Source organism: Polistes canadensis, unplaced genomic scaffold, assembly GCF_001313835.1.
Source record: "Polistes canadensis isolate GaletaPanama2010 unplaced genomic scaffold, ASM131383v1 scaffold_266, whole genome shotgun sequence".
NCBI classification, from domain to species: Eukaryota; Metazoa; Arthropoda; class Insecta; order Hymenoptera; family Vespidae; genus Polistes; species Polistes canadensis.
In genome coordinates this window covers 98696-108476 of record NW_014569813.1, presented here as the reverse complement: position 1 = coordinate 108476, position 9781 = coordinate 98696, and the positions used below count along the sequence as shown (strand labels likewise).

The 9781-nt window shown below is 34.7% G+C and overlaps 2 protein-coding genes across 2 annotated transcripts in view; one reads left to right on the top strand and one right to left on the bottom strand.

Annotated features, from left to right (window-relative positions):
- Positions 1-72: 72 nt before the first annotated feature.
- LOC106790869 (pleckstrin homology domain-containing family M member 1) lies at positions 73-3025 on the bottom strand. Its single transcript, XM_014756087.1, has 3 exons — positions 1097-3025; positions 383-1018; positions 73-308 (listed from the first exon to the last, which is right to left on the bottom strand). The coding sequence occupies exons 1-3, from the start codon at positions 2435-2437 to the stop codon at positions 144-146; spliced, it is 2142 nt and encodes a 713-aa protein (XP_014611573.1). The 5' UTR covers positions 2438-3025; the 3' UTR covers positions 73-143.
- A 2227-nt stretch (positions 3026-5252) lies between these two features.
- LOC106790868 (serine/threonine-protein kinase polo-like) overlaps positions 5253-9781 on the top strand; it is a 16296-nt gene continuing 11767 nt past the window's right edge. The window contains exon 1 of the mRNA XM_014756086.1: positions 5253-7479. Coding sequence (XP_014611572.1) covers positions 6562-7479 — 918 coding nt within the window. The 5' untranslated portion in view covers positions 5253-6561. The remainder of the gene's footprint in view (positions 7480-9781) is intronic.

Sequence of the window (9781 nt, the reverse complement as noted above, 5' to 3'; positions counted from 1 at the left end):
CTCAAATAGAGACGAAACGTTCAACGGATAAATATAGTGTTCATCTTAATTAAACCCGTCCAAAAAACAACTTCCCTAAGAGTAAACTTAGTAATTATATTAATAAATTTTGGATAAGAAAAAAAATCTTGATTATATTAACATTAGTCAATATTGTTTTCAGACGTTAATTTAGATTCAGATGGTAATTCTGTACATTCCATGTCTAAAAGGGGAAGATCCATTCTTTTACGTCGACGTTCGCATTTTGGACATGGTTTATATGCATTTAAGCAATCTGCATGAAACACTGCATTGCATAATCCACACTGAAATAATTTCATGTTTATTATTATAGATTTGACATTTTTCATGAAACAATTAGTGAAATTTATATACTTACTCTAAACGTTGAATCCATATCGAAGGGATAAATAACTTTAGGATTATTGCATACTTCACAAATAAATCCTTTTTGACTGCAAAGCCAACAATTTATCACATGATTTCGTGCAAATTCAACTACTTTTTGTAATTGTTGAGCAAGAGTACCATTAGGTATATCAAGAAGATCAGAAACAGAATACTGATGGACATGTTCATATAAATAATCTCTGGGAGCAACTTTTCTTTGCAATGATTCAATAACAGGCTCACGGCAAGTAAACAAATATGCTCTCAATAAATTCAATTGTATTCTTAAAGATTGTAATTGTGCCATAACATCCACTGCCATATATATTTTTGGATTCAAAGTTTTTAAATCCAATAAAGTAGAACAATCTTTCAGGTACTCTGCAGCTTTTTGACAAATGGTATAACGTTTTAAATCCCAATTATGAACAATACGCGATGGTATTAAATATTCTCCTTGTGCCATACAATCTGCACAATAATAACTGGCAGAAAAAGAACAGACGTGAGCTTTAGAAAACGTCATACCGATAGCATGACCACAATTGAAACAGCTGTAATTTTGCATGTCAAGGCCTTTTTCTCTTGGTAATTTTCCTAATTGTTCATCAAAATTTATAACAATCTGTAAATAAATTGTAATATATAATATTATATACTTTGATAATGTGTGTGTGTAATAATAATATTGTTACGTTTATACCTTAGTTACAGTTGGAGGTTTAATTTCTTCATCGATGGATTCTTTCTTTGGATATTTTTTTAAAAATTCTTGTAAATTCGGTACTATTACATTACCGCTAGTATGATAGCTTTGAATAAGAGCATCATAGGTTGGTCCATCACCCGGAGTACGAGGAGCATCTATTCCAGAACCATGAGATATCACAGATGAGGTCATAGAAGATTCACAATCTTCAAATGAAGTTGACCATCCTAATCTTCCAAATAATGAATTTCCTACAGTAGTAGACATATTATCGGTGCAAGCATTATTATTTTCTTGAGGGCTAATATTTTGATGATCATCTTGAATAACTGAGGTATTGATGTCAGTTGTCATAGTTTCTACATCCCTTTTAGGGGTCCCACTAGTTGATACACTTTGTGTAACTTCATTTGTAGTTTCTTCTATTTTTTCTGTATTCACTTTCTCTATCTTTTTTTGTTTAGGTGTATGCGTTGGACTTCCATTTCTATACTGTGTAGTATGATGATTATTAGAGATTTTATCTTTTAAAATGATTTTAAGAGCTTCATCTTCCGAAATACCAACTAAATTATTTAAAGCAGATTGAGAAGAATTAAAGGAACCTAAACTACCTATAGAACTCGCAGTTTCTACTTCTTCAAGATTATCATTATCCGTCAAATCCGTAGTTATGGTTTTTGCAATATCTACTGCATTAAATACAGGACAAGATTTCATAGGAGGTGACCATATACCAGCTAAAAGCAGAGGAGTACTCGACCAAAAATTCAATAGACTACTATTGCAAGCCAGTTCAAAGTGTATGTAATCCAAGCTTTCTACCAAACGTTGAGCAACATCTATTAGGTCAGCATCTCTTATGAAGGCAGAACGATCATAATATGGTTTCAAAGCAGAATTATCTCTTCTTATAGAACACAAGTAACTTGCTAAAAGACCTTCATTTAAGGCCAGTCGTATCCATGCTCTGCAATAACCCACTTCAGTGGAAACTTGAGTTAATGCTTGGATCTGATCAATAATTTGGCGATGAGAGAATACTAGTAAAGGGCCCCAGAAACTTGGTTGAGGCATAGCTTCGAAATCAGGACCACTGAGAACTTCTGTTACTCTATTCAAAAGACTGTCCTTCAGTCCATGTAAGAATATAGCTTCCAATACGGAACATAATGTCATTGCTTCTTCGCAATTTCCAACTGGTCCTTCTTCTACGACACCTGGTGCACTTTGCATCTCCATCACGCTTGTATTTAATTGTTTTTGAAGGGACTCTCTCACTAATATATTTCTTCTGTTTGTTAGGGATTTCACTGATTTCAGAAGGGAATTCATTTTTAATAATATCTCTTGTCATCGATATTTTAACGATACTCGTATTATTCCATTGGTACATCTTTGTTACTCGATGATAAGAAATAATCGAGTTATTTAAATCGAGATCGAGATAATATCTTTATATTAATATCATTGAAAGAGAATCATCTGCACGATGTAAATTAGATTCACATAATTCGAGCATTGTACTTTCGTTAACGAAAGAAGAACAAGGAAGTGACCTCAAAACAAATGCAATATCATTATAAGATAAGTATGGAACGTGAACTTCGAACCAGTTAACGTAATACATAATAATGTTATCTACGTTTCTTCCTCCCTGTCCCCTGGACGACGTGCGTATAAAAAGGTTAGGTATAATAATGGTAAAACATATCACAAAAACAGTACAACGTGCGATATAAGTTCGATGAATTTAACGATCCAATGAATATAAGAATAATAAATATATTCCAAGATTTCTCGAATACTAATTATTTTTTATCTTTTAAATAGGATCAATTGTGTTTCTTGCACTTAATCCAGTCTGTTCGAAGTAATAGCAAGGTCTGTTATGTGAGACCAACGCAACGTCATCGCTTTCTATGCAGAAACTGCAACATAGACAAAACTATTTCCCCTTTCTCTTCCTTCTATTTCTACTAGACATTCTATTATTCATTGTAAATAGTTCCGATGATAAACGACAGATAGCGCTGGCGAAAATTTCAATTCTTTGTTCCTTTTTCTACGAAGTCAGGTGCACTTTTGTGCAACACAACGTTGCACCTGGCAATTCGTTTTCTTTCTCTTATCTAAAAAAAGGTCTTCTTAAATAACGCGCCACACATGAATGAATTTATATCAGCATATTCAATATATACCGAATTTTTTTTAGTTATAGTCATATTTCATTGGATCTATGCAAAATTTCAAGTAAATAATAAATCTTTGTTATGCAACTTTTTATTATCATCATTTTTTTTTTTAAGAAGAATGATTTTCAATTATAGTTCACACCATTAAGTTTTTGCATAGATGCAATATGAATAATGAATGATTTACATTTTGATTAATTTCATTTATTCCAATTGGATAATTTCAGGTATTTTGCATTCAAGTTTATGTCATAGTAAAATGGATTATCTTTGATAATATTGGATTTGAAAAAGAGAATCGAAAAGAACGATAGTTGAAACTGGATCTTCGATGAACGGAGGTATATATAATCGTACAAATAAAAAAGAAAAGGATGACCGCATCCGGACAGCGACAAGTACACGAGGAAGTTTATTTTGTTTTGTATTTCTTTTCTAATGAAAAGAACAGGGTGAATAGAAAGAGAGAGAGAGAGAGAGAGAGAGAGAGAGGAAAAGGAAAGCAAAACAAATCTCATCTCTAGGAGCAAAGCTAGAAGTTGTTCATTTCTATGTGTATCTTTACTATATTTAGACGAGTAGTTAAAGCGTATTTGAAATGTTGAAAACAGGTATACAGAAGGTGTATGTGTGTGTGTGTGAACGACCGAAGGAACGACGAGATGATGCGCGTTTTGCGGCTTTCATGGCGGTGCTGTTCGTTGAACGAACGAGAGAATAAACGAGAAAGTACAACAAGAAGGAGGAACAGGATAGAAAGAGGATGGTAAATCGGATACGAGAGAGGACAACGAAGGGAATAGTCAATGCAGTGCCGTACGAGAGATTAGGTATACCCTTTTTGCGTAAATTTGACAAGCGAATTGTTTCGAGAAGTATTTTAAACGATTGTACGATTATTTGTATTAAAATGGTCTTATAATTGTTTTAGTTCGTAACAGGCAACTGTATATATCTCTCTCTATAGATAATCGTTAATTATATAGAAGATTGTTATCAATCGTATTCAAACGGATTTGTTCAATGGAAACTTTGATTTCATTGATCGAAGTAACCTTCACCCAGTTGGCAAGCGCTTTAACGATTGATCGATTGACATACGATCGAATTTCTTCTACAAGTTGATTCTTATGTTTTTTTCTTAACATTTTAATATTAAAAATCGTCTGGCGTGCGAAACACCCGCGAGAAAAAAGAATGTTACGAAGGATTTCGATTGGGTGCTTAATGGGTCTTGGAAATGTGCAAGTGCATTGAAGCATCCGATTTCGAAAGAGGATAGATTTAAACAGATGTTCGATATGTCCAAGCCAATGTGTTTGAAATCGGATCGCGCGAAATAATGCGTTTGAAAGATGACGGAGATTGACTCCTTTTAAATTTTTCAGAACAGAAAACGAAAGGTGGAAGAGAAAAATAAGAAGAATAAAGGGGGAAAAAAGGGAGGTGAATACGAAGGGAGGTTCTCGAGATCAAAACGTTCGTGAGAAAAGGTTACACAGATTTTCCCTCTTTCGCACAGTGAGTGCATCATATACACACACGCGAGGCAAACCTTCGCATTTTCTTTTAGCGTGATATTATGAACAATGCGCTTTCTCACGATAATCACCTCGTAGATTTGCCGTTTAACGTTTTACCACGCTACAGAAATCCACCAGGTCCCTTGCCGACCTTGTTTCCTGCCTCCACATCAAACATTCTACAAGAGATACTTTTGTTATCCTTGTGTACAACGATGAATACCATTCAATTGGATTTTTTTCGAATATTTTTCTATGCAATATATCCTTTTACTTTTTATAGTCTAAACGAGCTGGCGTAGAAATAATGTTCATGAATCATTCTTACTTTCTCTGCAATATCAATAAGAAAAATTCATTGGAAATGATAATTATCGACATATTAATAATATATAAAATATAAGCTAATGATTGTTATCATCAATTATATATTTAAATGAAAGGTATAATGAAAAAGATAGAAGAGTCGAAGGTTCGTCGTATCAGCGTACAGTCCTGCGCGAGGAGTAGGGGTAGCATGTTCGGATACAAAGTGGGGGATTCGAGGGTGCCGCTCGGCACGAATCGTGCCCGTCCGAGTAGTGTCAGTAGGGACGTGAAACGAGGGGGTCTATGTTAATTTTCGTTCTGTTTTCCCAGTCATTCCTTGCTAATAATCTCTTTCTTCTCTCCCTCGTTAATTCGACCAATCGCGTGTGCTATTCTTTTTTCGGTCTTAAGACCTTCGACGAAGAGAGAAAAATAAAAAGGAAAAGAAAAAGAAAAAGAAGGGTAGAAGGGAAGAAAAAGGAGTGTATGTATAACTTTTTGTCGAGGACCAGACGACAAGCAAGACGCTCGATACAACACGTCGTGTCCCTTCGGCGCGCTGCTTGACAACGAGGAGACGACGACGACGACGACGACGACGACAAGAAGAAGAAGAAGAAGAAGTGCCCTTTATCGAACGATCTCTTCTCCTCTCGCGTGCACGTGTTGTCCCTTGGAACAAGGGAAAGGAGAGAAATCAAAAGAAGAAGAACAAAATAAGTCCTGACTCTTCTCTCGATAAAAAGAAAAAGAAGAATAATATAATAATAATAATAATAATAATAATAATAATAATAAAAAGGGAAAAAAGGATTTCGAATGTAGGGCTGGAAGGGCTTCGTATAAGATGCCAGCGGTTCTCGAGGCGAATAAACGTTCAGGGTTTCAGGCGGATAAGGAAGAAAGTTCAGGAGAACGACTATTACGAGAGGAAAAGAGGCAACAGGAGCAGAACCACCGGGGCCATCGGCCCTCGGGGTGCACCACCTCTTCTTCTTCTTTTTCTTCTTCTTCTTCTTCTTCTTCTTCTTCTTCTTCTTCTTCTTCTTCTTCTTCTTCTTCTTAATGCTACGGTGTGTGGCTGCGAACGAAGGCAACGTGCACGTATACATAAACCTACGATCATCAATTTGTCTCGGTTCGTTCTTGTCCTTAGCTAATTGTAAGGGCACCGGTGTGAGGAATAGGAAAATTTTACAAGTTGATAAGTATAAGGAACCTAGCAAGAGCGTGAACGCGATCTAATATAATTTACTTTGCTTCATTCACACTTCGTTCATCTCGATCGTGTTTAGATACACTTTGGTAACACCGATAATTAAAGTATCCTATCTTTCTTGATCATCGTTTATACGATTATAAGCAACGACAGATTGCTTATTGTTATTGTTCTTGTTATTGTTATTGTTGTGAAAGATAAAGAGAGAAAAATATGCCAGCATTACCGAGTACGATCGAATCGCGACACGTCGACGACGTGACGCCACATTCGATGATTGCCTCGTCACCGTCATCTTCATCAGCATCCTCGTCCTCTTCGGGATCATCCTCGGCGTCGTCACCACCGACACCAAGAATGACAAGTCCACCGATTGTTTCTACGACAGGGTGTTATCTACCGGAATCAAGATTGATCTCTAGATCGATCAATTCAACTAGATACCCAGAAGAAATGGAGGATACCGGGAGAAGTAATAATAATAATAATAATAATAATAATAATAATAATTCAGGATCGACAGGTAGTAGTGGTAGTAGTAGTAGTAAATCCACCATAGATGCCAGACCAAGGCAAAGTTTATCGAAAAGTTCCGCTTCGTTGCGGAGTCTCGTACGAAGAAAAAGTCGACGACAAACTGGTAATGGTGGTGGTGGTGGTGGTGGCAACGTCACCGGTGGATCATCATCTATCATCGAATCCAATAACGATTCCCGACACTCTCGTAATCAAATTTTCGAAGATGGGCTTAATCGGAGACGAGAAAGTACAGCTGGAGATGATGAGACAACTATGTACACCAATGGAAAATCATCTAATCGAAGGGTACCTTCTTCTGTAGTTAGAGGAACAACGGTAACAGGAATAGTTGGAGGACAGGACAATAATAATATCGGTCAGGATGTTTCCTCGTCTATAAGCAACGTTGCATTCGTTCCTCCCACTGTTGTCTCAAACGCCAACAGGTTTGTACGAACGACATCTTCGTCTCTCGTGCGTGCAATTAGCACACCTGGAGCATCTACTTCAAACTCATCCTCGCATTGGAACAATTCGAACGAACAGGAAACCGATTACGTTGTCGATCCTGTTCAAGGGAAGGCATATTACAAGGGCCAATTTCTTGGGAGAGTAAGTGACTTCCTTTAATTTGTATACACAATACCTTTCTTTTGATCATCTAAACCTGTGCATTCGATCTTTAACCAACACCTGCAACCAACCTTCTTTCATTCTCTTTTTTTTTAATTATTTCTCTTCCGTGATATTTCATTACTGATTCGTACGTACTCGTGTACTCGTTTCCAAGATACCGTTTTCGCGGGAATCATTAGTTTACATCTACACGAAACGTGGGAATACGCGAGTACTATACTCGTTTATTTCATTTTGGTATTGTCTTTTTATTCCGAACGGTTCATTATTTATTATATTCGAAGAGAAAATAAATTTGATAATAGTTTTATCAAATATAAACAAAATAAAATAGAAATTGCGTGCTCACCAGCGTTGTTTCGCTTGTGTGCTCTCCTTTTTTCTTTTTTGGACAATTAGCAACGAATGATAAATGTTAAACACGTTTGATAAATGAAATATCATTATCGTGTTTGCACAAGAATAGATCGTAAGAGATGCATCAGTCATAGGAGTTTGTAGGTCGTGAATCACACGGTACTCGTTTTGACGTACTAAGAATTTTAATGGCGTTCGTTCGCGGAAGTTTTAATGCCCACGGTATGACATCGCAGATTATTTCGTAGAAAATAAAAAAGAAAGAAAGAAAAAAAGGATAAGATGTGTGGGCAGAGGAAGTCATACGAGTCATCCGGATCAGAGAAGGATATAAAATAAACAGTATCCTTTAAAGTTATCAACGATATTCGATACGCGACTAATCGATAAAAGTTTTTATATAATCATCTCAAGATTTATTATTTATTTAATAATATAATTCATAATTAAAATAATTCATCATTTGAAAGTTATCAACGATATTNTCATAATTAAAATAATTCATCATTTGAAAGTTATCAACGATATTCGATACGCGACAAATCGATAAAAGTTTTTATAATCATCTCAAGATTTATTATTTAATTAAATTATTATTTAATTAAAAAATTATAAATTAATTAATAATTCATCATTTCAGATACGAGAAGATTTGTTTTTTCTTCTATTTTCGGTCATTTGATTTTTATTAATTGCAAAACTCAAGGAATAAAGTTATTGTGTTACGGAAATAAGGGAAAGTTAGACGTAAAGGAGCAGAAAAATAAAAAAAAGGGAAAAAGAAATAGAGAAAATGACAATCAGAGCAGTGTGAAAATTGCCTTGAGCAATGAGAATCCAAAATAGCATCTTGCATCTTTGCCGATGTTGTCATTAGATGGAACGTCGACTACGTCATCGCTGTTTGCTTGGGAAAGCTGAAGGCTGTGTAACATTTTTGCAAATAATGTTATTGTATTATCCTCACCTTAGATTATCTTTTATTTATCTTCGTTTTATTATATATATAAAGAAATCTTTCATTCGATTTCTGTCTTTCATAAGAATCATATCTAAATTTTTACGATATCACACTTTTTTTAATAATAATAATTGTTTATTGTTATCTTACATAAGTTTTTACAAATATTTAATTATAACGTATCTATATATTCGTTCGATTTTCTTTATTTGAAAATATTTCTTTCGTTATAATTTAATTCAAATAAATAAATGAATCGTTGTGTTTTTTCTTGAAGAGTTTTAGGATTCAAATTGTTTAAATCGAATCGTTAGATATAAATGTTTTTACTTTGATATTATTGAAATGAATATTTCTTAGATATATATATCTCGTAATCCGTCGTGTTATGGGGTATCATCGTACATTGGATTTTATTCTGCTCGAGTTGTATCTTCAATTTAATAGAATAACAAAAGTTCTTGTTAGTGTTACGCTTAGTTGAGTACTTTATCAAAATTTACTTCTTGATATTTCCGTGTTTAAGAGAATCCACTACCCCGACACCGGTATCTCTTTCTTTCTTTTTTTTCGCCACACCCTCTCTCTCTCTCTCTCTTTATTTCTTTTTTTTTTCTCACATGTATGCTCGTTATCGCTACTATTCGCGACCGGTTGCGAGTGAACGAACGAGTAAACGAACGAGTAAACGAACGAGCAAGATTTGCGGAAACTCGTTTAAGCTTTTTCGACGTGCCGACTTCGGGTTAATTATTTTCTCTTATGCGCTTTGTACCGTTATCGTATGGTGTGCATCGGTTGTGTGCTATCGTTGTATATTTTTGTGAGTAATCGAATGACATTATATCAAGTATCGAACATTTATAAACATTACTATTTATTATAATATTATAGTATATATTTGAAAAGATTCATTCGATCTCAAAAAATATATTATATATAATATATATTTATATTATA